A 14943-nucleotide genomic window follows, 5' to 3' on the forward strand; every position below is an offset into this window, starting at 1 on the left:
ACATGGATGTCACAGAAGTACCCCTAAAGCAATTTAAAGGCAAGAAAAAGAACATCAAAATGAACAACAAAATGCAAAGGAAAAAGATGACTCCTCACCAGGAGAATGGCAACGTTAGCGATGTGGAAGTGGTGGAGACTAAACCTGTTCTCACGCCACTAGAACCTATGCTTCCACCGACATTCAGCCTTTCAGAAATCAAGAATAAACAGCGTCGACATCAGATGTTTATGAAACTCAAACAGGACAAACGAAAGGTAAAATTGGACTGATGTGTCAAAAATGGGTGAATGATCATGGTTACTCGATAGGTTCCTGGATAAATCCCTGGTTGATCTCTGCCTGTGTGTGTTTGAATTTTCAGCAAAAGATGCAAGTGAAGAAAACGAGAAAGAAGGAGAGGGAGGCTTTGGGTGACAAGGTGAGCCTCATGATCATCGTTGTTAGTGTTTGAAGTCATCACAGAGGGTGGTCTTTTTTTCTCCAAGATTTGACAGCCATAACAACTATGTCACCATCACCATAAATCAGTGGAATCTAATACATCAAACATAAATGACGATTAACTCTTTTTCCAGGCACCACCAAAGGAAGTCCCTAAGACTATAGAAAACCAGAGAGTGTACGACGAAACCACAGTGGACCCAGACGATGAAGAGGTAAATTGGTATTATTAGTATGGTTGCTCTTCTTTCTGTCTCAATGTTGTGCTGTGTCATTTATTTTTATGAGGACAAAACCGAGATAATTGTATTTGGTGCTAAAACCGAAAGGCTTAAAGTTACCCAAAACCTTCACTCTCTGTCCCTGAAAACATCAATTAAAGCCAGAAATCTAGGGGTTATCATGGATTCAGATTTACATTTCGACAGTCACATCAAATCAGTTACTAAATCTGCATATTATCACCTTAAAAACGTAGCAAGACTTAGAGGGCTCATGTCTACCAAAGACTTACAAACACTTGTACATGCCTTTATCACTAGCAAGCTTGATTACTGCAACGGTCTCCTTACAGGTCTCCCAAAAAAAACTTACACCAATTCTTAAATCATTACATTGGCTCCCTGTATGTCAGAGAATTGATTTTAAAATCATGTTGCTAACCTATAAATCCCTACATGGTTTAGGCCCAAAATATTTAACTGATATGCTTCCACTACATAAGCCTTCTAGGCCACTAACATCCTCTGAGACCAATCTGTTAATTATCCCCAGAGTCAACACGAAACATGGGGAAGCAGGATTTAGTTACTATGCAACAAATAGCTGGAATAAACTCCCTGAGGATTTAAGACTTGCCCCAACTCTGACAGCTTTTAAAACAAGACTGAAGACTTTTATGTTTGCTTTAGCTTTCTGCTAAATCTTAAATCTACAATGCTTCTATTTTTATTTTATTAGTAACTTTGCCTTTATTTTCTCACTTTTTAAAATGCATTTTTTTAACTCTGCCTTTCTAAAATGTTTTTTTAAACTTTGCCTTTATTTTTTATCTATTTTACTTTTTACTTATCTATTTTCTTTTATTGTATGACAATGTTTATATGTGAAGCACTTTGAGTCTTCCTTGTGTATGAAAAGTGCTATATAAATAAAGTTGTCAACTCTAATTTACAGGTAGCCTTTGATGAGGGAACTGATGAATTCTCTTCATACTTCAACAAACTGACTAACCCCAAAGTACTCATCACAACCTCGGACAGACCCAGGGGGGTGAGTGGCTCTCAGCACTTTCTTTTTTTAATTTCAAACCTTTATTTACACTCATAGGGCATCGAGGTTTCCCTCATTTACAGCAAGGGACATGTACATAACTGCAGCAATGAGAAATAAACATAAGCAAAACAAACAAACTTTCCAATCTGTAATGCAGATTCTCCAAATTCTCCTCCTCTAATCGCTCATTCATACCAGTGGAGCTTCTCGATACTGACTTTGTTGGAGTCATCCTCTTGGCCTTTTTCGGTTGCATCTTTCAGAGGACGGTTCGGTTCTGCGAGCAGCTGGCCACGGTGATCCCGGACGCCCACGTTTACTACAGGAGGGGACTGGCCCTGAAGAGGGTCATCCCCCAGTGTGTCTCCAGGGGCTTTACGTACCTCATGGTCATCAACGAGGACCGCAAGATGCCCAGTATCCTCTAAGACTATTTCACACTAAAGACTCGTCTGAGACCTTTTACTTCTACTACTTGTGGAGTATTATTTGTTTAGTAATTTAGCAGACGCTTCGATCCATTCGCATTGATGTCATTCGTTAAGGAGCAGGTAGGGGATGAAGCTGTGGACATTAGGGATTGAACCCAGTCCCTTGTGACTTAAGGTGGACGCCCTAGCCACTATGTGTCTTATAACTCTAGTTTCAAACTGCATATATGTTTGAATGGTGAGTTAAAGGTCGTTAGATTCAAGTGCACTTCTGTTTGTTTGATCAGGGTTAGGGGTAGGGCTAGGGGTACGATACAGTAAAGAGAGTATTTAGATGTATTAAATGTGGCAATGTGGTGGCAGCATAGAGGGGGGTGACTCCAGGACGCTGGTTTCATTGTTAAGCCCTCAGGAGGTGTCGTGGGCCTAACTTAACGAAACATCGGTGGAAGAGGGTGCCCACTTGATAACCCCAATGAAATGCTGCATACTGCATACTGCCGTTAGTTGGGCCATTTGTCTTGTGTTTTTCACCTTTGGTTGGTAGCTTAGTGGCCAGCGTGCTTATAAGGTTGGTTTGGGCAGGGGCTTCTGAATATGTGTTTTCCTTGGATTTTCTTGGCACAAGGAATTATAACATTTGATCCTGTGTATGAAATACTGGCTCCCTGGCAATAATGATTTTACTCTCTGAATAGTATTGTGGCTTTATTAAGTGTGTTGTCCTTCACTGCAATACAAAGATGGCTTGGTTCTCTGTCATCTCCCTGACGGACCCACGGCTCACTTCAAGGTTAGCAGTGTACGGCTACGCAAGGAAATGAAGGCAAGTAATGTTCAAGCATTAATCCTACGGTCTTCCAGAAAATGTTTCTATTGTACTATTGTTCTACACTTTGCATTGAAAATGTCGATGCATTTCATAAAAGAAAAAAAAAAGGTAGGGTTTGACTGCCTACAAGCACTGTGCAGCCATTTGGGGATGAACCCAACCCAGTACCTTCTGGATCGGGGAGGGAAATATAAGTAATGCAATATATTCTCATTGATGTGAAGTGCTATAAACACTGCGCTCTACCGTCCTCAGCGGCGAGGCAAAGAGCCGACCGAACACACCCCAGAGGTGATCCTGAACAACTTCAGCACCCGCCTAGGTCACGGCATCGGCCGTATGTTCGCCGCCCTCTTCCCACACGACCCCCAGTTTGTGGGTCGGCAGGTCGCGACCTTCCACAACCAGAGAGACTTTGTTTTTTTCAGGTTTCACAGGTAGGTCTTTCTCTCTGATCTGTATGCACCTATATATGAAACCTTTTTTGGTTTGTTTTTACTGATTTGTATTGGTATATATTGTAACTCTTAAAACAGTGTTTTAAGAGGTGCTTTACTATTGAGCCCTTGGCTAAACTACCACCAACCTTTTGCTCATTAGGTATATTTTCAAGAACGAGAAGCGGGTCGGCATCCAAGAGCTGGGGCCGCGCTTCACCCTCAAACTGCGCTCGCTACAGAAGGGCACCTTCGACTCGAAGTTTGGGGAGTACGAGTGGGTTCTCAAGGTAACGGTTGTCGTTTTAACACCGGTTGTCACTGTAGTAAATTTCCTTTTGTTATTTATATAGAAAATCCAATATGAATCTTTGTCCCTTTCCATCAACACATGTCTTGATAGCTTTACTATTTGTGCTGTCAACATAATAACTTGTTATGTTGTCATGTAAGCAGATCAACTGAATTAATCATCATTATCGCTTTGCTTTCCAGCGTCATGAGGTGGACGCCTGCAGAAGGAAGTTTGTCCTCTAAATGCGTAGCGACATGCTGCCCTTTGTCACAAAGGCAGTCCCTGGTCTCCTATTGAACTGCTCCTGCTGGTTTAAGGGGGAACAATTGCCATGTAATCCCAACCAGTAGTTATGTATTTTAACTTGTGATGTCCTTCCTGGTCAAATGTCCTTTGTAGGATGGGAGTCAAGCTCCATCATTTTGATTGGCATGTCTCACCCTGTCGGTAAATAGTCAACAGAAACATGGGCAGAGTCAATGTACACCATTTATACAAATACATGCATCTTGTGGATGGCAATTGCACAGACGCAAGCATGGTTTGCTTGTGTTTGAGTCAAAATGGTGAAATCAGATAAAAGATCTGGGCCCTTAGACTTACTAGCCCATACATAGCTAAACTGTCTGAGTTATTTTTTAAATAACCTGTTTGTAAATATGGTTTTGTGCAAAAAATAAATTCTACATACAGGTTTGTTGGAATGTTGTATTTTATTCACAAATATATGGAAAGAAAGCACACATGAAAACACACTTTATGGTATTAGTTGCTACTAACTGGGTGAAGACCGGTCTCATAAGCACCTTGAGATATTTAGATGTTATTAAAAAAAATTAAGTTAGTTGGCTGTCCCCAAATTCCCTGGCACTCGTAACAATCAAGTCCATAGTGCAGGTTCTGATGAACGTCAAGGCACCCTGGAGTCCGAAACCTGTACAGATGGACGTTGGTGGTTTTGTTAATGTCAAAGATGATTTATGTACTTTATTAATCCCAGATGGGAAATGACTGTCCCAGCCAAAAGTTCAGGACAGGAATGGGATTTTTTTTTTTTTTTAAAGTGTATACGGAAATGCACAGTATGACTAGTGGAAATGTAAAACATTTGCTAGTACACAGCATGCTTCACTATCGAAGCTCAACATATACATACACCAGCTGTTATATTTGAGGTGAAGTGTCCACTTACAAAAAAAACTGCTATAGCCTACATGGTGTACTCAAACATTCAAGGAACGTATTAAGAATAAACTGGTACTCACAAAGGCATCATGTGGGCTATAAAAAGGAGCAGACTTTCTGTGGTCTGAATGGGTTCGTGCTGGAGGACATTCCCGTGAGGAGAGGGTCCTGCTGGGCGTTCTGCAGACAGAACTGCTGCAGGTCGGCTGCGGCCTGAGACACCTGTGGACATAGACACAGACTACAATTAGATTACCTTTTTTTTTTTTTTTTTTTTTTTACATGTATACATTTAAAGTCGTGATGTACACACCGTTCAAGATGTATACTGAGTGAAACAGTTGGCTAAGGGATCACATTTTTATGATCGTGAAGGTGGTGAGACCCCTAGCAAACAGCCACAGGTCGCCATCGTCACTTTGTTGGACCGTCGTGAAATAAAAGGCGCCCTGTGTTTCACCGTACCTTTACTCTGTTGATGCTGGCCTCGAAGCGCAACTGTTGAACCACTTTCTTCATTGCCATGGTGTTGGATGATCCCGACATGGTTCGAAACTTAAAAGTGCCAGACAATCATACACAGAGAAAACTTTGTTCTGCGGTTCTGCGCTTCCCTTCCTCAATGTTGCGTTTCCGGTCATTTTTATTTGGGATGCGTAAAGTCTGTGTGCTTATTTCCACTGCGCCCCCTGGTGGAACAAATGCCTTTACACATGCGATGTAATATTAATGATTCAGAATATCTGGGCTTTTATCAAGCCCTGGGGATCTTTTGAATGTTAGTTTTTTATTTTGAATGTCTCTTTTGAAAGTTCAAACTAAACGACATTTTGCATTAGGATATAAAGGCTATTTCAGGAAAAGGGTTTGAGATTTAGCACATGCATACACTGGACTTGTCATGAGCACCAAGGCAACACCGTTGTGAGCACTCTCTCATAAAGTCCATTCCTTTGCAGCCTCTTTTCCTTTGAGAAAAGCAAAGCTCCAGTTGCTCTTCTTGCACTGGAGTTCTTCAGCTGTCTCCACACGGAAATCAATCGTTACTTTTTTTTAACGAACACATGAATATATATATAGCCTATATATTTTGTGTGTATGTATGCTAAATCAAGTCAATAATGGAATTGTCATGCGAGTCAATAAGATATCTCGAGGAAAAAAGACCAAAAAGTAGCAAGGTATGTGGACATGTTTATAATGGATTAAGAAACAGCAGGGTTTCTCGCAAATTAAGACGAATCAATTTGCGTTAGTAAAAAATAACATTACAAAACAAAGACAAAGATATATCGATATTTAAGGCAGTGAATCATCCAAATGTTTCAAAACGTTAACTTGATGTATTTTACACCATTAGTTGGTGGAGCTCCATGTGCTTTATGTGCCTGATGACCAGTGGAATGGAAAGCTCAATAAAGTGCCCGCGGAGGCCATCGAGAGTTTCATATCTGCAGGTTTTATCAGGTAAGAAATGCGAACAGTAGGGCTATAATTGCAAATCAGAAGACCGTACACACATATTTCCATTTTAGAGTTTTGTTGACGGTGAAGCATTTGAGTGAGAATATAATAACCTTTACTGTTTTATTGGTTCTAGAGTATATCCCGATATTACCCTAAATAATCTAAGAAGTGAGCTTGGCATTTTTCTGGGACCAGAAATAAGGGTGGACAAATTCTCCTTCCTGAAATGTGTCGGTCGCAGTTTAGCAGTGGTGAGTAGAATGTGCTTCAAAGGATGGTCTTCTGTGTGCGTTTGAGTAATTTAAAGAGGTTATATAATATCACAGCTGTATATGTTCTTCTATGTTAAAGGTCAAACACGAACAAGAGAGGGAGCTAAAGGTGAAAACATTTGCTCCACCATACGTAGGTATCGTTTTTTTTCTTTCTTTACCAAATTGATGTAGGCCAAGGTCAAATACAATATTTTCCTTTTCTTTTGACCTTTAAAATGTATCGTAAACTACTTTATTTACCTCGAACTTTATCATCCTACACTACATTAACATCAATACATTGTACACAATTCAACTTAAAATAAACAATTAATAAATATTTCAATAGTCTAATAGTTTTGTTCAATTGCAAAAGTAACTTGTATCCCAATATACTCAATAATGTATTTTCTTTTACTTTATCTTAAACATTAAATTACTTGAACAATTTCATAATTGGCAGCTTTTGTTCATTCAGAAATAACTCGAACTGAAACATGGTTTCAATCAGCAGAATCAGTATAAAGGCCTGTGTAGGAGGTAGATTGATCCCGGATCCAAACATAGCATGCCTACTGCTCGTATTGTGGAGGCCTACACGGATATATTTTCTGTATTGATTGTTTTATTTTTATCTAGCTTTTTTTTTGTTCTGATATTTCTACTACTTATCCTCCTGTGCATTTTCTGTGCTGCTCCCAAAATTCCCATCTGGAATTCATTAAGTACCATCATCTTATCTTAACTAACACCTTTTTAGCCTTTTTTTTTTATCTTAACACCTTTTTAGCTTAAAGGTGACATATTATACCACCAGGTGTGAGTGTGATTAGCGTGTGACACTCACACCTGGTGGTATAATATGACACCTTTAAAAAAGCCTAAAGCCAAAATATGATGTGAAGCCAAAGTAATGTGCTTGCCCTTCTATCCCATCTCTCCGCAGGCCGCTCAACCAGAGCTCTACCTGCTAGCCATGGAGGAGAACCCTGGCAGCGTCTGCTCCCAGTCACTCACTCTGGACACCCGCAGCAGCTCCCCAGACCACCAGGCCTACTATCCCCACAACCCCGGCCCTGGGACCACTACCAAGGGACCCCCCGTCAAGTTCCCCATGATCCCCCAGGGTTCCCGACGCTTGCCCCAGACCCCCGGCGTGGCAGACGATGAGGAGCAGCGGGAGGAGGAGGAGGAGGAGGAGGAGGAGGAGGAGGAGGGAGATGAGGAGGGGGTGGAGGAGGAGAGTTGCTGTTCCACAGAGGGAGCGAGAGAAGATGCCGGGGAGGGGGGCTTCTCCCTTAAGGCTGACTGGGCAGAGGAGAGGAGTCAAAGGAGGAGGTGCAAGAATCCAAGCAGGTCACCGCATGATACACAAAGTAAAGGTGAAGAAAATGTATATCTTATTGATCGGAAACCGATCTACATGTTTCTAACGACGTAGAGTCGCTCGGTAAGATAAGCTTTTGCCTGAATATTCTTTCTTTCCAAATATTTGGTGAAATCTAGCATTTCAAAAGCATGAAATGCTTTGAACCGGACCCTGCAGCACATAATTGACTTATTAATATATGTTTGCAAAGTGCAAGACAAACAAGCAAACGTGTATAAAACCATTTGCTACCATATCTACTGTACATTTGAACCCCTTACGAGATGGTGATCCAGCCCAGGTGAAGGGCCTCCCTGGGAGAGAAGAGACAACAGGCTGTAAGAAAGACAAGCTGACCTCCAGACCGACCAGAGACTCAGGCCTACCAGAGTCCCTGGAAGACAGACAGTCAGGCTTCTCCTCAGACAGGTGCTGTTCGTAGACGCTCCTAACATTTATTCCTCAACAAACCATTATGGCCTGTCTAATTCTGCATCAACATCAGACTACTACTGTAGTACACTGGATTGTGAAACCACCGTTTCTCAACGCTTCATCACAGATGTCTGATTATTGCAGGCTCAGACCATCAAAAGATTTACAAACGAAGATGACGGCGGGGAAGAAGCCGAAACCAATGGTACAAGATGTCCTATTTTATTTGACCTCAACAACGTAGTCTAAAGTTTAGTCTATTAAAAAAGCAGAGTTGTCACGACAACACCAGACTCAAGTGTTTTAACAAGCTTTCCAGACTCTTGTAAAGTCCAGGCCTTTACAATAGGGCTCTGGCGATTCACCAAGTTCCCCGGTCAATGAGGTGGGTTATGTGTAACGTGGTCAAACACCACAAAGACCAGACGTATCCATGACGAAAAACCAAGCCACCCTCAACCCAAATGTTGCATCACTTTGCGTGTTTTGTCTTTTTATAATGTGAGGTTCCAGAGAGTCTGGGAGTGTCCTCAAAGCCTATGATACAATACGGCTCCCAACCTCCAGCCTCTGATCTGACCCTCGCCACAAACGCCCCAGCCGGAAGCCCGCTTCTTCAGGATAACAGTAAGATAGTGTCTCAGTCCTCCTCCTGGATCAACAGCACTGGACTCTTTAAAGGGCTGCTATTTTATCACCAGGTGGGATGTTTAAAAGGAATTACAAGCCATCTCAAAATCTTAAATTCTGTTACATGTATGATAAATGAACCAACCAACAGGTGGGCTGATACAGCCAACGTACATTGGGGTGGACAGTACCATGTGTGAGATGATGGGCTAGTACAGTGCCAAAACAGATGCTCTTAAACACCAAGGATGTTGCTGACATAGGTTGTATCTCTTTGCCTGAAGGAGATGAACTTATTGAGGAAATCAAGATGGTGAGGGAAGAAAGGAAGCAGCTTGAGTGGACAAGACAGGAACTGCTGAGGAAGGGGAAAGACTTATTGGCCCAAAACAGGAACCGTAGGAATCAAGGTCAGTTGAAGTAGCAACTTCATTTTGTTGCATGTCGTAATTGCAGTGTCTTTTTGCCAAACTTTCGGGGAACAACAAATAATTGTTACGTTAATGTGGGCTGCAGAAATTTTTGGGACAATTTAAGATTATAACAAGAATTGATCCAAAAATAACTTAAAACATAAATCAATATTGAAGTGTCTCTTCCCCCCCCCCTTTTAACACCACACTAAAGCTCGTGACAGTTGGAAAAAGAAGTATTTTGAGACAAAGAAAGCCACGGCACCAATGGAAGACACATTGAGGAATTTTCGTCAGGAACTGGAGACATTTTACAATAAACTCCTGCACCAGCTACAGGCCAGAGATGGCAGAGGCCGAAACAGACATCAGGGGAGGTCCTCCACAAAGGTCTGTTGATGAAGTCTTCCTTAATTCAGCTTATTCCTGTAATTTCCCTAGACATCCCTAAATCAGCGATAGAAGAGAAATTCTTAAAGTTACGTTTTTCGCCAAATAGAAAATGTGTAAATTAATTATAATTTTAATTGACATGATTATCCAATAATAGTTTTTCTAGCTAAAGTAATTAGAATTCAATAATTCACACTGAAATTTGAACTCTGCAGTGAAATCCTCATGTCTATTTTATCATGTTTTATTAGCATCTTGTTACATCCTTAACCTCACTAACCATAATTCCATCTGTTAGAATGAACTCATCATTCAAATCATGACTGAGAGCCATGAAATTGACAACCTGAGAAGACAAGTAGAAGATGCCAAGATGAAACTTATCACAGAGATAAGGGTACATCATTATTGTTTATTTTCATTCATCATAGATATATCTACACCCAATAGTATCAAATGTGCATTGAAGCCGCAAAAAGGGAAAACCAATGTATGAAAATGCAACAATTGGATGTTGCAATGAAAAGTTAGATAATTGTTTTTGTGACTGCATAAACATACACCCTCTATGAATTAGGTACTAGTTACCAATGAAAGTGATATCAAACAAACAAAGTGGTTGACATCGTCTCCTGTCCTGGCTCTCTCTAGTTAAGGAAACAGGCTGCTACCGAGCTAAGGGCACTGAAGGCTGAGCTGGCTCAGAAAAAGAGCCAATCGATTCACACTGGACCTATGAACTCCCAACCTATTGGGCAGATCCCACGGAACAGACCATACGCCCAGAAAACTGGATGCTAATTCTATGTTTAGGTTTGGAAATTCTACACATTTTAGCTGCACAAAAAAAATGAGTGGGATGTCAAATTCTGTGTGAATATAAGCCGGTGCATCTTTCTTAAACAATTTTGTATTTAAATATGCACTGTGTACTGGATTTGATATCAAGTTATATTGAACTTTACACATGCTTATAATTTCATGTGGTCCTAGTATTTGCTAGTAATGTTTGATATTGTATCTGATCATTTTAAATATAAATTGTGAAAGGTGTTTAAAATGTTAAGTTTCTTCATTACATCAATCCTGAAAAATGCTTATTTCAACAGCAAAACTTTATTAATTAAATTCTTCAGGCAAATACTTGTTGAAACATATTTCTCTACTTAAAAGCTACATTTGTTTTTGCGTTTCCAAGTGGCTGATTCAAGTGGGACGCCCGACATGAAATACTGCAATCCAAAACAGCAATAAAACAGAATCAACTTTGTAGTACAAACATATATTCCTGGAACAAACCGCTGGGCATCCCAACCTCACAAAAGATTATACTGACTTGGCAACGGATGCCAGGAGATTCAAGGCAGGTGTAAATTTGGCCCATTTAGCATTGCACAAGAGCATTCCACATCATTGTACTCTGTTGCTGGGCAGCCTCATCAATGTAGTTGAGGAGATTGCCGTTCCACATGCCAATACCCCTCAGCCCTTTGCTTTTCACCAAGCTTGCCTTGAGGCAGATGCTGTCCGGATCATCATACCATACCTGGTGGGTCTGTCCTTCATGGTCCTGAGAAAATGTACATGAAAATATATACATATAAAAAAAGCGAAAGAACGTCATTGTAAGCCAGCTGCCAGACACTAACAACAGCAATGTTTTGTGATGCTAATTAGGCTAGACAATTCTACCACTCGTGAGAGGGATTCAAAAGGACCATTTATATTGCATCTGTAAAGTGTAGTGTTTTCTTGTGGTGTTGCCATAGTAGAAGGTCACTGGCACTCTAGACTACAAACCATCACCAGAAAAGGTTTTGTTAAAGGTTTTGTGTAAAACACCCTGACAACTTTGAAGGACCAATTTCTTTTAAATAATCCAGTGCTGGACAACCTCTTCTGCCAACCGAGAATGCAGTCAACCCAAACTTTTCATCCAATATAGATTAAACAAAGGCGAAGTTCAGAGCTAAACGTAGCATTATGGACATTGAACGCATTGGAGACTGATCCCCTAGGGGCATTTTTACCAGACCTACCTCGTAGTTAAAGTACGGAGCTTGCTGCCCCTGGTCCCACAGTCGGCCGGTCAGGGAGCTGTTGACCTGCTTCATGATCCAGCTGTAGGTCTGCTGTTTACCCACTGCATCACTGCAGGGGGCTCCACGGAACGGGATCTTTTCTATGGAGCACACGCCGTCCTAGCGTGGTGCAGGACATGACCATGCCCATTTTTATTTACCCTCTTGCAAACCATGCACAATGCTAACTTTGCACCATGTTAACGTCTCACATTACTTACTTTACAGAAACCATTCTCAAAAGGTGCTTACTATGCACCAATGATGCACAATGCTATCGATAGCTAGAGGACACTGAGTAATCCATGACTGTGGTTTCTCTGTAGGGCTGCTGTCTAATTTAGAACCGTTAAATGGAAAATGTCTTACCTGAGATAAGTTGAGGCATGAGTAATCATAACCGTACCACGGTACTCCCATCACCAGCTTTTTGGGGTCTATCTTTAGATCCAAATACTTGTAGTAACCTATTAAAATCATAATTCCAGGTTACCCTTTAAATGAATAAGGGATTTGGTTTCAGCAACTAAAAGCACATTCATGTATGGGACAGCGTACCTTTAAGGGTTTGAGTCACTGGGGCGTTGGCCATTGCAATACAGTCCCCAAGGATCTGACTCTGCTCGTCATAGGACATCACAAACAGCAGGTCACAGGACTCTGCGATAGTCACGTAGTCATAGCAACGCTTGTCTATGCAGTCCGGCGACCATGCAACATCAAATGAGACCTAAAGGTCAGAAAGTAAAAGACCCTAAGGCGACTTAAAGTGAATTAATATACAAGGAGAGGTCAGGCATCTCACTCAAGGTCTGTGGACATTGGGGATGAAACCCCGGACCTTTTCGGTTGGGAGTCGAACACCCTAGCCCTCACACTAGCCTGCCCCGACAATACATTAACAACGATAAGACACATATGCTTTTCGAGCCAGAAAGCATTGACAAATATAGTACAGAAAACAGAGAAATAAAAGGTTGATTATTCGTTTACTATGCTTCAGTATCTGCACAACGCTGTCATTGGATAAGCGTTGATTGGTGGTTTACTTATTGCCCCCTCACCTGTGAGCCAGGAATCTCCCTATGGAAGGCTTCTGTGCTTTCCTTCACCAGGGCTGTGAGAGCATGGTACTCCGCAGAACCAGCCTCCACTGCATGCTCAATGTCTATGTTGATTCCATCCAGGAACTGAATCTTGGCCAGGTTCACCTTCTCTGTAATCCAGGCCGTTCTGTTGCCCGGGTCCACAATATAGGGGAGGAACACGTCACCTTGTAAAGTTAGGAGAATTGTATCGGTTGCGTGATAAGATTTAATTATTGCATTTTTATGTACCTCTTTCATTTGAGGACATGGCAAACCCACCAGAAAATGCATTTTGTAATTTAGGTAAAGATAATGTGTTTTCTAGAGCAGAATGGAGTCCAACGGATACAATTTGTAAATCTGAAGGCAATATTTGTTTATTATTATTATCTCATTGTTAAATTATATTAGTTGGCAAAAAAAAAATTAAATAGGACACATGGATGCTGATGGTTACTCTACCTTTGAGCACAACTCGTGCTCCTTTGGAATGTGCATAACACATGAGTTCAGAGTCATATTTTCCGAATGCTGCCACTGTTGTCACAATGTTCCAGTCATAAGATCGCCATGCTTTTCGACCCACATCAAACACAAACACCTGCACAAAATGAGGAAACGTATATGCCCGTTAACTGCAGACACACAACAAGGCAGACACACACGCAACGCAAGTATTAAAGCCTACACCCCAACAACACTTCCCTCTTCCGTACTATAGTCGTACTGATAGTGATATTTTGTAAAGTAAAAAATCGTAATGTTTAAACAGGCTATTTTTATACAGCAATAACAATAAATAAATGACATGCATAAATTTAACGCATACGTTTTAACGTCAGTGTGTTGGATATAATTGTAAGTAACCCGTTCCGGTCTGCTGTCACAATAGGGCGAGTGGGCGGAGCTTTAATCTGGCTTCTGAACGCATACCGAGGTTGATTTATATATTGTTGAATGTTGATACACAAAAGCAGCCAACCTCAAAGTCTCTTTCCTGTCGAATCTGTTGACAAAGATCCGGGCTTTCACACGGACAAACGTCGGTCGTGGCAACAAGACATATGGTTGAAATAAATATGAAGATTGTCAACATTTTAAACCCTGTCATGATGACTCGCTGAGAGTAGGCTGATGTGAGGAAACTAGTCACGTGACGAATCAACTCACGCATAATACGGAGCGCAATGTTGGACAGTTGAAATTGCCTAAATTAGGCCTGGGCGATATGGCTGAAAGCAGTGGTGTAGTCTAGTTTTTTGTAGTGGGTATACTGTGATTCCCTCCTAGCCTCTTCCACACCCGTCCTACCACCACCACACTCACTGTCGCATACAGTAGCCTACAACCACCATAAGTCATTGAGATTATTCAACACTCGATATTGTCATCAGTGTATAGGACATTAAACAGTCAAATTAAAATAACCATTAGGCACTAGCATCAAATAAACTATAAAGAATCAATAAATAAATACTTGTTGGCTATATAAACACTGTATTACTGTATATGTCGCCAGCTTGGCGCGATACTAATGTGCGAAGGAGACGACGACGGGATACTTGAGTCTGTCCTGTGCAATAAAGTTTTAGAGTTTTAGAGACAAGAAAAAGAGTTGGTAATTTGTCAAACAATTACAACTCAATAAAATAAAATACCCTATAAAAGAAACAATAAATGCGAAAACCATGAAAACCACTATAAAACACAAGTGTAAATGTATGTAAACACTTATAGCGTTTGTCTGTGGGGACCACCGTTTATATGCCTAGAAGCTAGGTGCTTGCCAATGCTACATATCCGGGTGTACTCCCGGTAGAAGCTAAATGCTAAAAACAATAGTATATAGTTAAAAACAATAGCCTGTCCAATAGTAATTAGGGGCGAGGGAGGGCCATCAGACTTGTCACTCAA

At 41.0% G+C, this 14943-nt stretch overlaps 4 protein-coding genes across 4 annotated transcripts; 2 read left to right on the forward strand and 2 right to left on the reverse strand.

Moving 5' to 3' along the window:
• Nucleotides 1-2: 2 nt before the first annotated feature.
• On the forward strand, nucleotides 3-4336 carry rpf1 (ribosome production factor 1 homolog; the record flags this gene model as incomplete). Its single annotated transcript, XM_084473317.1, has 9 exons — nucleotides 3-257; nucleotides 365-421; nucleotides 579-659; nucleotides 1621-1716; nucleotides 1983-2136; nucleotides 2894-2976; nucleotides 3238-3419; nucleotides 3583-3709; nucleotides 3915-4336. The coding sequence occupies 9 exons, from the start codon at nucleotides 3-5 to the stop codon at nucleotides 3954-3956; spliced, it is 1077 nt and encodes a 358-aa protein (XP_084329443.1). The 3' UTR covers nucleotides 3957-4336.
• A 78-nt stretch (nucleotides 4337-4414) lies between these two features.
• Nucleotides 4415-5529, reverse strand: gng5 (guanine nucleotide binding protein (G protein), gamma 5). Its single transcript, XM_084472452.1, has 3 exons — nucleotides 5365-5529; nucleotides 4980-5121; nucleotides 4415-4648 (listed from the first exon to the last, which is right to left on the reverse strand). Exons 1-2 carry the CDS (start codon nucleotides 5443-5445, stop codon nucleotides 4996-4998), a joined length of 207 nt encoding a protein of 68 aa, XP_084328578.1. The 5' UTR covers nucleotides 5446-5529; the 3' UTR covers nucleotides 4415-4648; nucleotides 4980-4995.
• A 491-nt stretch (nucleotides 5530-6020) lies between these two features.
• spata1 (spermatogenesis associated 1) lies at nucleotides 6021-10676 on the forward strand (the record flags this gene model as incomplete). The annotated part of the gene is made up of 11 exons (XM_084472927.1): nucleotides 6021-6080; nucleotides 6260-6366; nucleotides 6500-6617; nucleotides 6718-6771; nucleotides 7567-7779; nucleotides 8569-8629; nucleotides 8992-9051; nucleotides 9339-9464; nucleotides 9682-9857; nucleotides 10159-10257; nucleotides 10512-10676. The coding sequence occupies 11 exons, from the start codon at nucleotides 6021-6023 to the stop codon at nucleotides 10659-10661; spliced, it is 1224 nt and encodes a 407-aa protein (XP_084329053.1). The 3' UTR covers nucleotides 10662-10676.
• A 115-nt stretch (nucleotides 10677-10791) lies between these two features.
• On the reverse strand, nucleotides 10792-14165 carry ctbs (chitobiase, di-N-acetyl). Its single transcript, XM_084473459.1, has 7 exons — nucleotides 14012-14165; nucleotides 13492-13630; nucleotides 13006-13214; nucleotides 12500-12671; nucleotides 12311-12408; nucleotides 11900-12061; nucleotides 10792-11430 (listed from the first exon to the last, which is right to left on the reverse strand). The coding sequence occupies exons 1-7, from the start codon at nucleotides 14138-14140 to the stop codon at nucleotides 11245-11247; spliced, it is 1095 nt and encodes a 364-aa protein (XP_084329585.1). The 5' UTR covers nucleotides 14141-14165; the 3' UTR covers nucleotides 10792-11244.
• Nucleotides 14166-14943: the final 778 nt, after the last annotated feature.

Source organism: Micromesistius poutassou (genome assembly GCF_964030765.1).
Source record: "Micromesistius poutassou genome assembly, chromosome: 9".
Taxonomy (NCBI): domain Eukaryota; kingdom Metazoa; phylum Chordata; class Actinopteri; order Gadiformes; family Gadidae; genus Micromesistius; species Micromesistius poutassou.